At 40.4% G+C, this 20,592-nt stretch overlaps 1 protein-coding gene across 17 annotated transcripts in view; it reads right to left on the bottom strand.

Annotated features, from left to right (window-relative positions):
- Positions 1 to 6,004: 6,004 nt before the first annotated feature.
- satb2 (SATB homeobox 2) overlaps positions 6,005 to 20,592 on the bottom strand; it is a 175,807-nt gene continuing 161,219 nt past the window's right edge. For all 17 annotated transcript variants that reach the window (XM_048535018.2, XM_048535021.2, XM_048535020.2 and 14 more), the window contains one exon: positions 6,005 to 8,990. In XM_048535018.2, coding sequence (XP_048390975.1) covers positions 8,532 to 8,990 — 459 coding nt within the window. In that variant the 3' untranslated portion in view covers positions 6,005 to 8,531. The remainder of the gene's footprint in view (positions 8,991 to 20,592) is intronic.

Genomic DNA, 20,592 nt, shown 5'->3' with positions numbered 1-20,592 from the left:
CCTACCTTAGGGTCATCTGCAAATTTAAGATAGGGACAGGTATCTTAGGATCGTTATGTCCAACGCATTGGTTGCTAACAGGAGTTGGGTGATTGCCACAATATCTCAATGGCTGTTAATTACTATTCCTCCTGGTCATCCTCAGCCAAATGGTGGCAGACACAATGTTATTCTCAATGCATCCAATTGTACAATAAGACTTTGCTCTCCTACACAGGTCTCATGAAACCAGGGCAACCCAACAACTGTTGCTGCCAGAACTGCTATCATCAATCATCCTTTTCAATACGTTGCAAGTGTTAAGTTAAGACACTGTAAAATTCACAGCATCAAACAATGTCACACGCAAACCTATAACCTGTGGAGGGTTTTTCGAGGAAAATCTGTCAGACAACAGAACGTTAGCATGCTTTGATGCACTGGAGGTTGTTTTGAACAGGAGTTTCCAGAACCATGCTAGCAGCAGCCTGTATTTCCATGGTGTCTCTCAGATAGCCAATCCTTTAATGGGGACTGAGAAATCAGTTATCAGATGCTCCATCAGCATTGTTTCCATAAGTGTGTTGATGAAGGTCACTATCCATTTCAGGCTGGACATGTGTAGCTTCAAGTTCTGTGCAATATCATGTTGTACCATCTGATCACATTGAAATCAAACTCTCCAGCAAAATTCTCAGTGACCAAAACATTGGCGTACATGCACCCATCAGTTTTCCTCTGTAAATTGATACATCCAAGCTATTAGCTGAGTCCTCTGTAGCCGAACCGGTATATAACCTTGCCCATGGCAAAGGTGACACATGAGGTATCCTTACCCAATACTTGGGCTGCAGAGGACTTGTGCCTGGTATCCCACAATGTTCATATTGCACCTCTATTCTGCTTCCTAAGTCATGTGCAGTGTCAGGAGCTGAACTGAAGTTGTGACTCTGAAATTAAGTAGCAGTATCTCTTCACATTCGCTGTCTTTTTCGCTTTTCCTCACTGCCCCAGTAGGTTGTAGTTCTTGGATAAGTGAGACGAACAAGGTTAGCATTTCAGTGAGAGCAGAAGGCAAACTAAAAGATGCATGGTTGCACCTTTGTCAGACAAAATTGAAGTATGTGGGCGAAGTCATAGGAGAGAAAAAGGATCAAGCGGATAGCTTCATCTTTAAAGGCTTCAACACACTGTTAATTTGGCCTCTCTCCGATGAGGGTTAGAACATAACAGTGCTCCTGTTCTCTTGCAGGCTGTTTCTTCTGCCTCATGTTGTGCACCATCTTCTCCTGTGAAAGGAAGGAAAGTGTGTCAGTGAGTAGCAGGCTGTCAGTGTAGATAATTTGGCTGTCTTCGGTGAATAGCTGGCAATTATTGCAAGCCTTGAGACATGAGTTTGAGACATGTAATAATGTTTAGCACACAAGGATGAGATGAAATATAGGAATGTCAGGTATCAGTCCTGATTGACAGAGATTGTCAGTGAGTGAATGATAAGGGTACAGAGAACTGTAAAGTGTCTGAAGCTAATGGTATGACTGGCAATATATGGCGTTTGATAATACATTCTCTGACCTGGACCACTTGTGCTCATTAATACCAGAGGGTCATTCTAGAGGAAGTAACCAGGGTCTCTCCAGCCAGCAATGACAGAGAAGAAGGTTAAGAGGCGGCTTAATAGAGACATACAAGATGATCAGTGGATTAGATAGGGTGGACAGTGAGAGCCGTTTTCCTCAATGGTGATGGCTAGCACGAGGGGACATAGTTTTAAACTGAGGGGTAATAGATATAGGACAGATGTCAGAGGTAGGTTTTTTAATCAGAGAGTAGTAAGGGTGTGGAATGCCCTGCCTGCAACAGTAGTAGACTCACTAACTTTAAGGGCATTTAAATGGTCATTGGATAAACATATGGATGATAATGGAATAGTGTGGGTTAGATGGGCTTCAGATTGGTTTCACATGTTGGCACAACATCGAGGGCCGAAGGGTCTGTTCTGAGCTGTAATGTTCTATGTTCTATAAAATTCAACACTCATGTTCCGGACTCGCAAATTTAACTCAAAGTTATGACAGATACTCCCTCACCCACGGTAATGGCCTCAAATGTAATCTTATGAAGTAGCATACATAGGGTCCTCAAAAGTGCACAACCTTCTAGCTGAATGAAATTAAATAGCGATTACACCACCATTAAAAATCTCAGGCACGCTAATACAAGGACACAGTACTATTATGCAGACTGTGACAGCTGTTTATTTTTAAGTGTGATGGCTAACTAGTGTGTACATCTACACCAACTATGAAATTATTGATGCCAAACACTGTAGTATCCCACGCTTTTTAGTTACAAGGTTGGCACGGTGGCTCAGTGGTTAACACTGTTGCCTCACAGCACCAGGGACCCGGGTTTGATCCCACCCTCGGGCAACTGTCTGTGTGGAGTTGGCACATTCTCCCTGTGTCTGCGTGGGTTTGTTCTGGTTTTGTCCCACTGCCCAAAGATGTGCAGAGGTGATGCTCTTTGGAGACATCGTATGGACTTGATAGGGTAAATAGCCTGCTTCCACACTATGGGGATTCTATGATCCTAAAAGGAGCAGGAGTGAGCCATTCATTGAGAACACCATTTTCCTGCACTTTCCCCCACATACCTTTAATACACAGAAATCTATTGATTCAGTCTTGAACATACCTCCAGACCTGCATACCTAAACATCCATAACGCTCTGAGTGTCTCTTTATCCATTCATGTTGTGTCAGTAAAATCAACCAGGCCATCACGAAGGATGCTTTGACCTGGATTGTGCAAAACTTTTAGAGTGTTGTCGGAGCTGCAGTCATCTAAGTAAATAGATTAGATTAGATTAGATTCCCTACAGTGTGGATTGAGTATTCCATCACACTCCTGTCTTGTGCCTTGTCGATATTGGGCAGGTTCCGGGAAATGAGAAATGGAAACAGAATTCCTAGCTGCTGACCTGTCTATTTATCTGACTGGATTAGTTCAATTTCTGGTCAATGGTAACCCTCAGTATGTTGGGGATTCAGTAATGGAAGGTCAACAGACAATTGTTAGATTGTCTCTTGTTGTCGATAGTCATTGCCTGGTACTTGTGTAATGTGAATGTTACTTGCCACTTTCCAGCCCAAACCTCCATGTTGTCCACAGCATGAATACAGATAATTAGAGGAATTGCAAATGGTACTGAACATTGCACAGTCATCAGTAAATATCCATATTCTGTCCTTGTGATGGAAGGGAGTTCATTAATGAAGCAGTAGATGATTTCTCATAGAGAGAGTCCCATTGTATTTCTCATAGAATCCCTTCGGTGTGGAAACAGGCCCTTCGGTCCAACAAGTCCACACCCTTCCTCAGAGCATCCCACCCAGACCCATCCCTATAACCTACCTAATCAACACATCCCTAAACACGATGGGAAATTTAGCATGGCCAATCCACCTATCGTGCACATCTTTGGACTGTGGGATGAAACCAGAGCACCCGGAGGAAACCCATGCAGACACAGGGAGAATGTATAAATTCCACACAGCCCGAGGGTGGAATTGAACTTGGGTCCCTGTGCTGTGAGGCAGCAGTGCTAACCACTGAGCCTTTACTGTAGCTGTACCTGACTTCAGAGGGACCACATCTGGAGCACTATATACAGGTTTGGCCTCCTTTTAAAAAGGATATAAATTATGCTTGCAGCAGTTCAGAGATGTTTCACTTAACTCATTCCTGGGATGAGGACTTGCAAAGAAAAGTAAACAGATTGGGACTTTACCCATTGGAATTTAGAAGAATGAGAGGTGATCTTATTAATGCATAGAAGACCCTGAGTATCTGAACAAAATTGACCACGAGAAGACATTTCACCTTGTAGGAGAGACCAAAACTTGGTTACACAGTTAAGAGGTCTCACTTTGAAGGCAGAGATGAGAGCAAGTGTTTTTACTAAAGGTGTCTTTAGTCTGTGGAATTCTCTTCCTCAGAACACAACGGAGGTTGGGTCACTGAATTCATTTGGGGCTGACTTAGATTCCTGATACGCAAGGGAATGAGGGGTTATGGGGCAAATAGGAAAGTGAAATTGAGATGACAACAGATCACCCATGACCTTACCGAACGGTGGACCAACGTTGAAAAACTGAATGGCTGCTCCTGCTTCTCACAGCTGATCAGACTGTCGTCCCAAAACAGCTGGGGTTCAGTTTAATGTTTGTGATACTTCATTACTAAATTGTTGAGCATTTTGAAATTTAATTTATCTTGCTTATCCTGTTTGGAACCAAAGGGATGTAGGAAGGAACAGGAAAGTCACTTTAAGGGTAATTGACAAAACTGACGCAATTGTCTTTGTCTTTCACTATTCCGTTTCAAACAGGCAAAGAAAATTTCTTTAATAAATATACATTTATTTCATATTGTGCTTTCAGTGTTGCAAAATATCCCAAAGTGCTTCATAGAAGGAAAAAACAAACCTTTTAAAAAAAGTCTTCATCTGCAAACTTAAAAATGCTTTACAGACTAGCAGAACGATTATTCAATGTCATCACTTCATAAATTGCAACAACCCCTATTTTACCTTCGTCCTTTACACACCCAAATTTAATTGCTCCTCTTCCAGCAAATTTAATCCTGAATTTTGCATGCTGATTCCAAATCTTTCCATTGCTTTTGTCCAGCACCCTTCCAAGTCTGATTTTCCCTACACAACCCAATCCCTCTCATTCCACTGCTGGTGGGAGAGTCTTCATCAGTGTACCATAGCACACTGGAATTGACTTGCTAAACTCCCCTGCCTTGCTACTTCGCTAAACAGCTACAAATGTTGCTTGAAACCTTAACTCTTTTGGACCTTTGCTTACTTCTACTAGAGTCCAAAGTAATTACCAAATCCTACGCTATGTAGCACAACGAAGTTACCTTTGTTTCTTCGTTGATGTTGGTGCAAGAAATAACACAATGATTCAATTACACATCATTTTAACTCACAGACCTTTGTCCCAGTGCCATGATTCATGTTTGCACCGTTCCCAAATCACTTTTCTACAATTGCAATTTAAACACAAGACTATTATAGACATGTTTTTAAAAAGCACACAAAACTTTGCTCAGTACTTCAGATGTTACTTTAAATTTCATAGATTATAGTTTGTGGAAAACCCCAATTACTGTAAATCTAATAAAAGCTTCTTGTTACCACAAGCTTCAGTTTAGAAAGACCTAATTCTTTTTGTAACTTGTGATGGAAACCAGATACTCTACAAATTCAGATACATGAGTATCAGACTGGAAGGATGCATGCATAGTGCTTGTAGTAGCCTTATTCTGCTCCTCTAGCACTATATTACTATATATTGTGAACGTTTAACAGCATCCCCATGGGACTGCCCAGCAATCTGCAGCTTAAACCATGTCACATACAGTAGAAATTGATATCTATCACGATCATTATTCTTGTTGTCTAAAAGCTCTCCTTTCAGCCTTTTTCCAACAAGCATCTTATCCTCTTTCTCTAATTGGAACAAATAATTCCATCTTTTAGGCTTTTTAAGAGTTGAGGAAAGATTTGAATGGTGTGCAAAGTCTTCGTATTCTGTCTGGCTCGCTCCTCCCTGAAATGTTTCTTTTTTATGTGTGTGTGGCATTCAGCCAGCCGTAGTGCCACACAAGAACCATCATCAAGAGCTATGATATTTATACGAAGCTGCTTGGATGTACAAACTAGTGATACAATAATGCCTTTTATTATGTCCACCAACCATGGACATATGGGCTCCAAAAGTTTCCTGACATGCAGTAATTTGTGGTTTTTTAATTATAAACAGAAAATATTTACGAAGGAACTAGAAGAGAAAAAAAAAGCACAAATGTAATGGAGCAAATATTTTCTCAAATGTTGCTTAATTGTTTACCAAGAAAATGAAAAAGACACAGACAGTCAAATATCAAGCATTACTTGACAAATTTAGATGCATTTATTGAATGTCTTTTATTTCAACAACAAAGGGTCTAATGGCTTTACAATGCACATAACTTAAAAATAATTATCACTTTGTGATAATACAGATAGAATGTTGATTCACATGAAAAAGAACATTTACAATATGTTAATTTTATATTCACATTGTCAATAATACAAAAGCACAATTATTCTTCATTTCACCAAAGGCAGAAATTTGTGCTTTCTCAAGAGGCACTATGAAAGCAAGTTTATTTTTTTCCAAATAGATAATATATGACAGGTAATGAATAAATAGACATATATGCATTGTACTTTCAAATCTGGCAAGACCATAGGCTAAAATGCCCACAGATTCACTTAACATCACTGCAGTCCTTGCAGTGTAATAAAACTGAATAGGCAAGACTTAGCGTTGACAATTTCCAGTACATATTTTGGTTAAAATGTTACAAAAAAAAACTTGTGTCCTTATTAATTGAACAGTTTGTACAAACTCAACAGAAGTAATTGGTTTTAGAGACGTTCCTTGTCACAATAACCTTTACAAAAAACAGCAGAAAAGCTAATTATTGTTTCTTTTTGCTACAATGGAGGGTTTTTTAATGGTCACGTCGGTTAAAGATAAAGATCTGTGTAAGAGCAGCTTCTTCTAATGTGCTAGTCTATCTCCATTAAGATCTGTTTATCCCTGAATAAAATTCATTTCTGTGTAAGATCAAGTCTCCTGTTGGCAATCCTGAGATAAATTAGCAAGGGGTTGCACTCCATGTTAAAATGGGCAATTTTTAAAGGTCTTCCTATTTGAAAATTACTATTTCTATTAGTTTCCTTAGTAGGTGCTAAACCACATCCGAAACGCTGCTAAGGATATAAGACAATAAATCTGGGAGTCGTGTTTTATTTTTCTTCAGAGTTGCTGCTTGGCAAACAGTAACAGTAATAACCAGCATTCAACAGCACAACAGGCACCGCCTGCACCTTAACCATGTTGATGAAGAGAAAAAAAAATTAAAGGAAGACAAATAAACATGTTTTCCGCTGTGGACAAAGAAATATTCTTTTACTAGACTTCCATCAGAAAACAATGGCAATCTAATAAATAGACTTGTTCTTTACTGCTATACACAAGGCCCTGAAATTATGCTGTGGGTAATTAGCCTACAAGCACTCAACGTGTCAATCTTAAATTTCTCTTTTTTACCCTTTTAGCTGAAGTATTAACCCGTTTAGTAACACTAGGAAAATGAACCAACCATTCAGACCCTCAGGGCTGCTCATTCCATTAGATCATGGATCATCTGACTCTCAATTCCATTTCTCACAATTTAGTTGAAACACTTTTATTACTAAAATAGCAGGAAGAAAGGAATTCCACATTTGAAGAGTTAAGTTTTCAAATGCCAACACTATTCATCTGCTAATAACTGACAGCATAATTTTAAGGCTACAGAGAAAAGTTTTGTTTGAGATGAGGACTGTGGAAGAACCTGCAAAATCATAGTGGCCTATCAATTTTCCAACTTCAACATTGACTCATACAAGACGACATACCAAGCTTATAGAGAACAGCAATGAACTATTATTTATCAGCCTGTATACAGAATAAAACACCCTGAGGACAGCAGGCCTCAGGCTTTATTGTTGTGCACCCCTGAATATAGTTGTGTCATTCACACCCCATTTTATTATTATTTTCTCCTCTCAGTTAGTGTGGTTAACTCAGTCCCTGTCGCAGAAATCCACATTGTGATTGTGATTGTGATTCCAGTATATGATTACAGGCTTGCAACATCATTCCTGAAATTGATACCTGCCTCCTTTTTTTGGCATAAATCAAAATATTAATACTCAGTACAAAAATGAGAAAATACAACTGATTGAACCACACAGCAGCAAACATGCAAGTCTGGAAAATTGTGTGTGTTCTCATAGATGTATTTTGCATTTGCTGACGTTCTGATTTGGTTGTTTTTTTGGCAGTGGCGTTTCTTTCTTGTGAAAAATACAAACCCCAAAGTACCTTTAAAGCCACTTGGCAGGTAGCCATACTCAAAATTCAGAATAAAACTGTGAAAATAAATAGGAATTTTAGAAGCAGAAATTCACTCCCAACACCTCCAACCCCCCACCCCACAACCCCACCAACACACGTGGGCAGCTTTTCAAAAACCAAAACAAGTCATCGTAAAGTGGTTTGAGGACACAACCTAATGAACCTTCATTTTACATTTCAGTGTACAGTCACAGAACTTTATAAAAACAGCTTTGTCCCAAGAAAGTTCTGAGGGAATGTCCTTTTTAAACTTGCCCTCAATGCTTCTTTATTTTAACTTTTAGTGCAGGATTGAGCTGTGAAGCAAACTCGGAAATGAGTTTAATCTTTTCCAGTCTGTAAGACTCACAAAAGGTCTGTGAATGAAGTCCATTCTGGTATTCTATGTCAAGGCAACATTAGAGTGGACCTGCAAATTCAATACTGCTGTATTCCATACGTATGTAATGCATTACACAAAGCTGTACATAGAAATAACAATGTTCTTTTCTGTAAGGTATGTATTAGTTAGTATGTTTCACATTATTTCTGTTCTATCTCTGGTGGTTTGGCTTTGGTTTTGCTGAGGTTTTCCTCTCCTGCCTCCATGGTGTACATCTCAGAGCCCTCCTCACTGTCGTTCTCCTCGGGTTCTGTAAGCAGCTCTTCATCTTTGTATTCCGCAACATCAACTGTGGTTCCTAAGTGCTCTTTTAATTTGCCGTGATGCTTCACGTGATAACGCTGATTTTGAAAAAATTTGATAATCGTATGCTTGGGTAAGTCCAGCTGGGCAGAAAGGGTCTGAATAGCCTCCTGGTCAGGATAAAGGCCCACATCATGAATAAAGCTTTGAAGGATGCCCAGAGCCTCTACGGAGATCTTAGTACGTGATCTGGGCTTTTTGGCACAATTATCCTCAGCCGCTTGTGGCTGAGTTACTTTGTCTTCTCTTGGGGGTGAACTGTCCTTCGCAGGCTGGGATTGTTGTCTGTGTATGGCCTAAATTATTGAAGAACACAATATTACTTTTTGACCCAATTCATGTTATTAATTTTTTTTATAGTCATTTTGCTTTCTTTCCATTTGCTTAGATTTGCTTTATTTTAATTGTTGAACAACTCTCGAAAGATTTGTTTATATATGAGAGCATGCAATAAACCAATACTTCAGAACAGTAATAATACAATATGGATAAGGTCAGTTGGAAAAGACACGTAATGTGTGATAGTCTTGTTCATTTGGTGCTTTAGATATTTAATCAAGTTCGCACAGACTGATGTCATGGCAGTGAGACTTATCCTTGGATCTTAGCTAAGTTTAATTTTCTTCCAGAAGCAATAATTATCTGTGTTGCACACTAATCTAATCCTCTGCCCCAATGCTGCTTCCATGCTACTTAAGAGCTACTCTATATGGTGCAACCCTCAGGATGGAATATTCCTCTAAAGAAATTCTGGATTAATTTTGAATTAGAAGATTATTTGTGACCGAATATCATGATATTTCCTTTAGCCACAGCAATTCTCCAGTTGAAAAATGGTAGTGGTACTGATTACAATTTTGAGTTTCGACCTTTACTATCTCCTATTTGAATAACTGGGTCCAAGATTTTGCCATTGCCAATGTTGACCTGAAGTAGAAATGCATTAAGAGAATACAACCATACCATACAATATTTAACATTGATTCGCACAAGGTGTAAAGACAGGTGATCAAAATCTTGACCTTGAGGTGGGTTTGAAGAAACTTCATAAAGGAAAAGAGGAACGAGGAATTTGGAATGTGAGGAAGGCATTCCAAAACTTAGGGCCTTGGCAACTGAGGGCAAGACCATCAATAGTGTCATACTGAAAACTAGGGTCACACAAAAGACCAGAATTAGAGGGGGACAGAAGTTGGAGCAAGTGACAGGAACACAACTCAATTTTTACTCAACACACCCGAGGCACTGAAGCTGATTGTGCTGCATGTCCCATTGTGTCAGGTGTAATTGGCTGTCTCAACACTGAGCAGAAATCAATTCCAATTTCTTCGGAGAACCATAAGTAGTTATTTTTATCATCGGTCTTCAATATTAGAGGCTATACCCGAACCTAGTGATTAACTTGTACAGCAGGACTCAGAGCAAAGATGCATCAACGAGAATTACTGTCAAATGGATTTAAATATTTCCTGACAAGAATAGTTATTGTAAATTAATTGCTGTAAGCATTTCTTTGATAGCAGAATACCCTTGTGTTTTGAAATGCTTTTACCCATTCATTTGTCTCACAACTCTAATATCTTTATGCCATCTCAAGCCAAGCAAAAGGGCAGATTGTTATGGCTGCGCCAATTTTTGTTCATTAGATAAACAGGAAGTTGGCAAGTTGCCCTCCAGTCTTGGGTCCTGAAGAAGGGTAATACCCAAAACATTGACTTTTCCATTCCTCCAGATGTTGCCTGGCTTGCTGTGTTCTTCTAGCGTCCTGTTTGTCTACTTTTGGATTCCAGCATCTGCAGTTTTTTTTTGTTCTGCCCTCCAGTCTTGCCTTTCTTGTTGTGATGAACCTTGTTTATTCTGAATTCTACAGTGCTATGAGCAGAGAACTAGACTCATGTGATGAATCATAGCTGGAAACCATAGTTCACCTTTTGAGTGATCCCGTTCTAGTATGGGGTAGATTAATTGAAATTTTCTTCACAAGTCTTGATGACCACAGCTTGGTCAGAAGTTTTAAGGAGTGTCATAAGAGAGGAGAGAGAGGGAAAGATGGAAAGAGGTTTAAGGAGGGAATGCCAGAGATTAGAATTTGGATGACCAAAGACATGGTCATTAATTATGGAGCAACTGAAATTCAGGAATTTGAGAAGCTCAGAGATCTCAAATTATAGAACAGAAGGTGGTGACAAGGTGCAATGACTTACATCTATTTCACTTTATGTCTGTACAACAGTGCCTACGAACTACAACCAGGTAATGTGGAGAGAAAGCAGAGTTAATGTTCCGAGTCCAGTGACCCTTCTTCAGAACTAAAGAAGGGTCATTGGACTTGAAATTTTAACACTGTTTTGTCTTCACAGATGCTGCCAGTCCTGCTGAGTTTCTGCAGTGATTTCCATTTTCATTTCAAATTTGCAGCATCTGCTGTTCTTTCTTCTATTTTAAGACCAGGTCATGGTCACTGATTATTATTAATGAAGAAACAACATAATTGTTTATCTCTGTGTATAAAGCACACATGCTTTATGAAACACTTTCTCAACCTGCTCTGTCACCTTCAATAATTCATGCACATGAACCTCAGGTCCCTTGCCTCCATCCCTTTTACACAATTGTACCTTTTACCTTAGCCATCAAAAGGTACACTTCAATTTTATCCACAGCAAATTTCATTTGCTGCATGATTCATTCCACTGGCCTATATCCTCTTGACATTTATCGTTACCTTCCTCAGAGTTCACATTCCTTCCATGCTTTGTGTCATCACTGTCCGCAAATTTTGAAAATACCTGTATGAATAAGTCTACATCTCTGCAATATATGAAGGAAAGGCAACTCTACAAGGAAAGACAACTCTATAACTTCCTACATTCTGAGAAACAACAATCCATGGGACCCAGGCACAGCTAGTTAAGTGGATTCAAAATTGGCTCAATGGTGGGAAGCAGAGGGTGATTGAAGGTTATTTCTAGACTGGAGACCTGTGACTAGTGGTGTGCCACAGGGGTCGGTGCTGGGACCTTTATTACTTGTTAATTACTTAAATGATCTGGATGTGAATGTACAAAGTTTGATTAGTAAGTTTGCAGATGACACAAAATTAGGAGGTATCATTGACAGTGAGGAATGTTATCAAAAATTACAGAGGGATCTTGATCAGATGGAGATAGTATCTGAGAAGATCCTAGTTACAACAGCATGTCTTCTTTGCAAGGACACCACAACAAAAGCCATCTGGGCATCTCATTTTATTCTTTTATTTTCTTACAATAAACAAGTGTTTGGCCAAAGGGATTTTTTCATGCTCGCCTACGTAGACAAAATTTCTTTAATTTTTCTTTAGTTTTTGTGTGTGTGTGTGTGTGTGTGTATGTGTATATGGGTGTGCAGGGATGTGTGTGTGTGTCTGTGTGTATGTGTATATGGGTGTGCAGGGCTGTGTGTGTGTGCGTGTGTGTGTGTGTGTCTGTGTGTGTCTGTGTATATGGGTGTGCAGGATGGTGTGTGTGTCTGTGTGTGTGTGTGTGCAGGGGTGTGTGTGTGTGTGTGTGTCTGTGTGTGTCTGTGTATATGGGTGTGCAGAGGAGTGTGTGTGCGCGTGGGTATGTATGGGTGGATATGTGGGCGTACGTATGGGTGTGTGTGGGTGTGTCCATGTGTGGCTGCACATTAGCTTATTTAGGAGGATCTATCTGTATGCTGTCATATTTCAAACTGTGTGAATAAGTTTTGATCTTTACAGTATTAATCTTGTTTAACAATAAATCGATAATTTGCGGTGTTCATTAGAGCAGCCTGATGACAGATTTGTATTCAGAAACAAATAGATAAACACATGTAATTGGCCATGTTGGTAACTGGATAAACCTTTTTTAAAAGTTATGTTGTGATTCTGGAGTAATGGCACTGCAGGAGACAATGCACTCATCCCACTTCAGTCATAACTCCATTTCAGAGAAGAGAGCATTTCACTGTTGCTCATTGACATTCAACAACATTGTTGTCACTGAATCCCTCACTAGCAATATCTTGGGGTGGTAAGCTTTGATTAAAAACTCAACTAAACCAGCCATCTAAATACTGGGGTTACATAAGGTTGGAAATTCTGAGGGTAGCTCACTTCCTGACTCCCCACAGTTTGAGCAAAATCCAGAAAGCCAGGAGTGTAATGGAATGTTCTCTCCACTTGTGTGGATGAATATAGTTCTAACCAGACACTGGACAGCAACCAGGACAGAACAGCTCACTTGTTTCATTCTACATCAGCCACTTTAAACATCCACTAATTCCATCACTAACATACAATGGCAGCAGTCTGTACCATCCACAAGATTCACTCCCGTGAGTCACTGTGAATCTTTTGCTGACATTTTACAAACCTGTGAGCTCCAGCATGTAAAAGGACAAGGGCAGTGGTTGCACAGGAGCACCACCAGCTGCAGATTCCTCTCTAAATCATACATTATTCTTGGCAGTGGGTCAAAGTCCTGGAATTCACTTCCTGGCAAGACAGTGGGTTTAATTGGACCATATAGAATGTGACAGTTCAGGGAGATAACTCATCACTTTCACAAAGCCAAGTAAGGATGGGATGCAAAGTCTTTCCTTGCCAACAGTGCTCAAACCTGTGAGTGAAAGCAAAGCTAAAGACAGAAATTATTTGCTTACACCATTCTCCTATGTTGCCCACTTGTGCCTTTGTCACGAATGGTAAAACAAGTGTTAAAGGTGAGCAATGGTCGCCTGTGACAGAAAGATTTTGCTAATTGTAGTATTGCTTGTGTTGGGGTGTGGTGGGTGGGGGGGGGGCGGTGGCGGTGGGGCGTTGTCGGGGAGCCAAGTGGGCTTAGAATGTAGCTGCCAGATGTGTTCAATACTTTATTCCAGCTACAACAAACCAGGTTTAGACCATCTCGGACTGCAGCAGGACACTGGAGTAGCAGCACACACGCCTAAAAACTAAGGTGTCAGCCTGGTGAAGCTATCACACAGCACTACTTTCAAGCGATAGACAGAGCTAAACAATCCCGCAAGCAACGGATCAGATCTAAGCTCTACAGTCCTGCCACATCCAGTTGTGAATGGGGGTGAACAATTAAACAACTCACTGGAGGAGGAGGCTCCACAAATATCCCCATCCTCAATGATGGAAGGGCCCAGCACACCAGTGCAAAAGGTAAGGCTGAAGGATTCGCAGCAATCTTTAGCCAGAAGTGCAGGATGGATGATCCATTTCGACCTCTTTCAGTGGTCCCCAACATAACCAATGCCAGTCTTCAGCCAATTCAATTCATTCCATATTATATCAAGAAATGGCTGGAGGCACTGGATACTGCAAAGGCAATGGGGCCTGACAATATTCTAGCAATAGTACTGAAGATTGTGTGTCTTCAATGCTTTATTGGCACAACATCCACAGGTTTCTACTCCCCCCCACCACTGATGCTCAGTAGCCACAATGTGTACTAACTACAAGATGCACTGCAGAATTTAACCAAAGATCCTGAGACAGCAACTTATAACATGATTTGAGAAATTTCAGCTTAGAGTTGATGAGATACTGGGATGCACCAGAGAGGGGAGAGGTCACCTGGAAGTTTTGTTCCAGAAGCCAAATGCTCCACAGGTGCTAAGGTCTTCTGTTTTGGTCTACAGCAAAATATAGTAGGGATTTACTGTGTGTGAAGCAGGTAAGGGAACCAAGATAAGAGACGTGGAGGAGTTTCAGACATTGAAATGGTAAAAAATGCCTGAAATCCTTGCAATTTGTGTAAGTGAGAGTGGGTGCTGAAGGGTGGATAAGCAGGTACTATGGTACAGAAAGCCATTCAAATGGAGCAGTGGGTGGGGGGAAGGGAGGGAGGAAATAGCAATGTAGTCTTCATAGGTTAGAGTTATAGTCAAGGGCGTAGACAGAGTTCTCTGCAGCTGAGAAAGAGAGCTCAGAAGGCTGGGTTTTTGCATGTTGTCAAAATTGAAGACATCTCTTCTCAGCTGGAGAGGAACATGCAGGGGGAGGCAGGAAACATAGCTGCTGTGGTCTATGCAATAAGACAATAACAACACAACCTGGACGAGAAAACAATTCGGTTTGGAGATTACAGGCAGCTGGGGTAAAATAAAAAAGCAGGACCTCAAAGATAATAATCTCCGGATTATTACCTGAATCAAAAGCAAATTGATGCATGGCAAATGAGACAATGAAGAAATGGTAAGATATGAATAGATGACTCAAAGACTGGTGTGGGACAACTGCGTTTCAATTCATGGGGCACTGGCACCGAGCAGGTCAAGTGGGAGCTGTAATGTCCCGCAGTCTTCACCTGAACCATGCTCGGACCAGCACATGGTGAATTATCCAAGTTAGGGTGATTGAGGGATCTAAACTAACTCATGCGGGAAACTGATCATGTGAGAGAATCTGTGGTAAATCTAAAATATCTCACTGCATCTTTTATGTATCTGCCAGACAGTGAGGCAAGTTTCTCACTAGGCAGTTGCAAGTTGCAAATTAGGGGGATTATTCCTTATTAAATGCCTTATTGATGGTACATCTCACCTCAGGGATATTTAGCTTCCTATCGAATCAAATGCACCAAACTATCTTGACGTTGAAAACTTTCAACATGAAAGGCAGAGGGTACCAGCCTGCTTCAGCCCCCATGTCACTTAGCACCAAACAGCATCTGAGGTGTCAATCCATGGGCACCTGCTTCATGCTCCTCATGTCCATGGGCACTGGCATCCAGCATTTGCCAACCCCTTACAATCCTCATAACACCTCTCCAACCCTTAGGAGTTTAAGACCTGAATTGCTGGGGTCACCATCACCTAACATTGAGTACCCAGCTCATGGAATCAGCCAGGCTGTATCTAAGGGCTGTGGTCTCTCGGCACTTGCCTGCGTCATCCTTGCCTTCCCATCGTGCCTATTAGCACATTGGCACCTCAGCCAGAACCTAAAATCTTTCAGTGTCAAGCTCCCCTATACAGACGTACAGACAAGCTGGTCGTCATGACTGTCAGAACAGGTCCGTTTCAAAAGGCAGGGATACCTTCCTCTTCAGAAATGAGACAGCCAGTCTACTACTTACAATCTAATACACGTCAGAAACCAGTAAAGATTGGAAGGAGATGGGGAGCTCTATATATCAGGGGTCAGTCACAGGCACTGTGCACACCTAGTGTCCAGGGGCTTGGCCACAGTCAGTCATCCACTTGGACCAATCATAGTCAGGGGATCTATCTGGCTGCAGCCAACGAAATGCAGAGTGTGCAATGGTCAGTCCCATAAGGTCATCACCAGAAGTTGGGTGGAAATGGTGTATTGTCAGCCGGGGTGCTGCACGTCAGGGGTCTGGTCAGTCATGTGAAGGGACTGTTTGTCAAGGTCCATCAGAGGGCTGAGGCAAATTGAATCCTGGCGGTTTTGTGTTGTAATAGACAGTAATAGTGGAAACTAGAGATGAATAGAAGAAATTAACTGAAGAAGAGTTATGAAAAAGAGTCATAATACTCAAAACATTAAATCTGTTTCTCTCTCCATAGATGCTGCCAGCCTTGCTGAGTCTCTCTCGCAATTTCTCTTTTTATTACAGCAGACTATTCTCGATTGATACTGAGCAATGAGTCACGATTAATCAATACGCCATGGTAATGCAACTCCGAGGTGACAGCAATTATAATGTGAGGGCATTTCGCATTCAGATTGCAAGGAAGTAATGTGGATCAACGACTTGTGTTTTATACCTGAATAAAGTTAATTAGAAGGATGTGAAAGCAGAGCTAGCTCAAACGAATGAGCAAGCCAGGTTAAAATGGTAGGCAGAAGGAACGCACCGAAAATTTTTAAGGAGATATTTAAAAACTCTCAGCAAAGGGTAGAAAATGGATGATAGGGCCTAAGGAAGTGTTGTAGAACAGAGAGACCTACGGGTTCAGGCACATAGTTCTTTAAAATTTGCATCACAGCTCGACAGAGTGGTGAATAAGGCATTTAGCATGCTTGCCTTCATTGCTCAGATCCTTGAATATAGGAGTTGGGACGTCATGTTGAGGTTGTAGAGGACATTAGTGAAGCCTCTTGTGGAGTATTGTGTCCAGTTCCAGTCACCCTGCTACAGGCAGGACATTCTTACATTGCAGAAAGTTCAGAAAAGTTTTTTTCCAGTGTGTTTGCTAGGAATAGAGGATTTGCGTTAGAAAGATAAACTGGATTGGCTGGAATATAGGGGGACCATATAGAGGTTTGTAACATCATGAGGGACACTGATGAGGTGAATAGCAAAGATCTTTTCCCTAAGGTGGGGAAATTCAAAACTGAGGGGCATATCTTTAAGGTGAGAGGAGAAAAACTTAGAAAGGACATGAGGGTCAACTTTTTTTTACACAAAGAGTAGTTAGTGGTGTGTGGAATGAACTGCTAGAGGAAGTGGTGGATCCAGGTATAGTTACAACATTTAAAAGATATTTTGGATAAGGACATGAATACGAAAGGTTTAGAGGGATATGTGCCAAATGCAGGCAAGTGGGACTGGTTTGGTTTGGCAACATAGTTGGCATTGGCTAGTTGTACCAAAGAGTCTGTTTCCATCCTGTATATCTCTCAGACTCTATGGCATGACTCTTGGAGAAAGTTACATGACCTGTGACTAAATAAGGGAGTTAATGATCATATCAAACTGAAAGAAACACTGTACAAATCTGCAAAGATTAGTGGCAGGTCACAAGATTGATGAGATTTTAAGAACCAGTAAAAAAATGATGAAAATAATAAGGAGGATTGGTATGAGAAGTAAAGTATAAGAGAATGCTAGCCAATATTATCAAAGCAGACAGGAAGAATCTCAACAAGTACTCAAGCAGCAAGTGAAGAACTGAAGTTTTTGTTAGTCCCCTGGAGAATAAGACTGGGAATTGATTGTGGAAAATAAGTAAATGGCAGAGGTATTGAACAAATATTTTGTGATTGTGTTTCCTTTTGAAGGCTTGGAAAACCTCCAAATGATATTTGAAAATCAAGAACTGAATAGGAGCTGGGTGCATAGAACAATCAATATCCCCAAGGAAATGGTGTTGGGAAAAAGATCAGACCCTAAGGCTGATGAGTACCCAGGACCACTTAAAATAAGTGGCTGCAATGATTGTAGAAGTATTGGTTATGATCTTCTAAAATCTCTTGGGTTCTGGAAGGATCTCTGTGGGTTGGAAAATGTAACATGTTTATTCAGGAAAAGAGGGAATGAAAAGGCAGGAAAATATAGACCAGTTAGCCTAACATCTACGGATGGTACCAGAATCTGTTGTGAAGAAGGTTGTATAGAATACTTAGAAATTAATAATGTAATCAGTCTGAGTCAACAAAGCTTTGTGAAAAGGAATTAGGTTTAGCTAATCTTTTGAGGAAGTAACAAGATGTGGTATACTAGGATTTCCAAAAAGCAGGAGATAAGAGCACCTGGTGTACAGGGTTACATATCACCATGAGTAAAGGATTGTTTATCTAAGTAAAAGCAGAGTGTAGAGATAAATTGGTGTTTTTTGGGTTGCTAAGCCTTAGTAGATGGAGTGCCACAGGTATCAGTGCTGTGGCCTCAACTATTCAAAATCTATTTTAATATCTTGGATGAAAGGACATTGAGGGGGACTGAGGGAGAAGGGCAGGGGAAGTGGGACATGGGGGAGAGACATGGGGGTAAGGGATAAGAGATTGGGACTATGGTTGGTACGGAGGGAGAATGTCATGGAAATGGTGTTGAGAAGATGGATGGGGCAAAGGCCAAGAGGGCAGGTCATTAGAACACAAAAACAAAACCTCAACACTATTACATGCACTGCATTTAGAGACTGCAGTAAATGCTCAAATGCTGAGGTAACTTTGATAACTGTTTTGTGCATTGCTCTTACAAGTTATAACTCAAATACTACATTACCAAAATATATGACATTTTGTAATGAAGTGTTTGAGGTATAACGTAAGAGGAATGGTTAAAACTTCTGAAAGTACTGTAAAAAACATAGCATCTGCCTATAGAACACAGAGTGAAGGTTGATAGCCATGCAACATCATCAAATTTTGGTCAAAAACTGAAAAGCCTTCTGAAAAGTAAGTTTGAACGTTTTTTTCATAAATTGAATGCAATTTTCACATTTGCTTGCATTTGATGAAATTCCCCTCTTATAGAGCTATAGAGTCAAACAGCACAGAAACAGACCCTTTGCTCCAACCATTCTATGCCAAACATAATCCCGAACTAAGCTATTCCCACCTGTCAACCCCTGGCCCGTATCCCTCCAAACCTTTCCAATTCATGTACTTATCCAAATGTCTTTTAAATGTTGTAACTGTACCCGTATCCATCACTTTTTCTGGAAGTTCTGTCCATGCACAAACCACCCTGTGTGTAAAAATTGTGCCTCATTTTTTTAAACCTGTCTCCTCTCACCTTAAAAATATGCCCCCAACTCTTGAAATCCCCCATCCTAGGAAAAAGACAACTATCATTAACTCTACCTATGCCTCTCATTATAACCTTCTATAAGGTCAACCTCCTAAACTCCAGTGAAAACAAGTCCCAGCCTATTCAGCCTTTCTTTATAACTCTAACCTTCCATACCCAACAACACTGTGGTAAATCCCTTCTGAACACACTCCAGCTTAATAATAGCCTTCCTTTAACTGGGTGACCAGCACTGGACACAGTAAACCAGAAGAGGCCTCACTAATGGCCTGTACAACCTCAACATGACTTCTTAACTCCTATACTCAAAGCACTGAGCAATGAAGGCAAGCGTGTCAAATGCCTTTTTAACCACCCTGTCAATATGTGATGCAAACTTCAAAGAACTTCGGAAGAATTGTCAATGAGCTCTTTCATCATGAATGGCTGTAGGAAATATCAAATAATGTTCAAGCTACTATTAAATTTAATATCGATTATCTGTCACTCAGAAAATACATGCCTAGAAAGCAGGCAAACTTCATCTAATGATTGTTACAGGCATTTAGCCTCAGATTTTCATTGCTCAGTCAACAAACTAAATAAAGACCTTTTCAATTTCCATGTTTGCATTTTGAACCCTATAAATTTGTACAGTATGGTAAAGCACTGCAAAGATAGGAAGAGGACATGTTACTGATTTACAGACGAACTTCCACATTTGATCCACAAAATAGTGTAATTGATCTTGGAACGGCATATTTTAATCTTCTCCTCAACACTGCACAAAAGAGTAGAAAATCAGCCAAATTTCTCATTTGTAATTGTATACATTAACTCCTAACTGAATATATAAATCTTGGTTGTAAACAGCATTAAGCTTCAAAGAGTCATTCTTAAGCTCAATTGTCGAACAAACAACCATTTTTGCAAAGTGCCCACAGGAGGACATTACACATCAACAGTAAGTGCTTTCATGTTCATCATTGAAATTGTGTATCTTTTACATCTACCTGAGAGCACAGATACGGCATCAGTCTAACTTCTCAGAAACAAAATCAGGCGTTGTACTGAATTACCAGTCTGGTACAAATTGCATTGCAGAACATATAATTATACAGAGCTCTTCATTCCTTTGCGACGTCCCCATGTGCTTTACAGACAATTAAATATTTTTGACTTTTGTCAATGTGCCAGAAACAAAAGAAAACCAAAACAAAAGGATCTGGGGCCATTGAAGGCAGAAGGGTGGGCTGGGAAAGTAGTTCAAAAGGCATGGGGGTCATTGGCTGCTAAATAGAAGCATGGAGTACAAAAAGCAAAGAAGAAAGCATCACCTTAGGACAGATGTGAAGCCTTTAATTTTTTGACAGGACCCAGAAAAGACTTGTGAGAAAAGTTCCAGAGATATGGGACTTCATTAGATTGAAAAAGCTGAGCTCATTCTCCTTGGAAATGA

The sequence above is a fragment of the Stegostoma tigrinum genome, chromosome 7 (genome assembly GCF_030684315.1).
Source record: "Stegostoma tigrinum isolate sSteTig4 chromosome 7, sSteTig4.hap1, whole genome shotgun sequence".
NCBI lineage: Eukaryota > Metazoa > Chordata > Chondrichthyes > Orectolobiformes > Stegostomatidae > Stegostoma > Stegostoma tigrinum.
The sequence above is the reverse complement of the archived record's forward strand: the minus strand, read 5'-3'. Positions and strand labels throughout refer to the sequence as shown.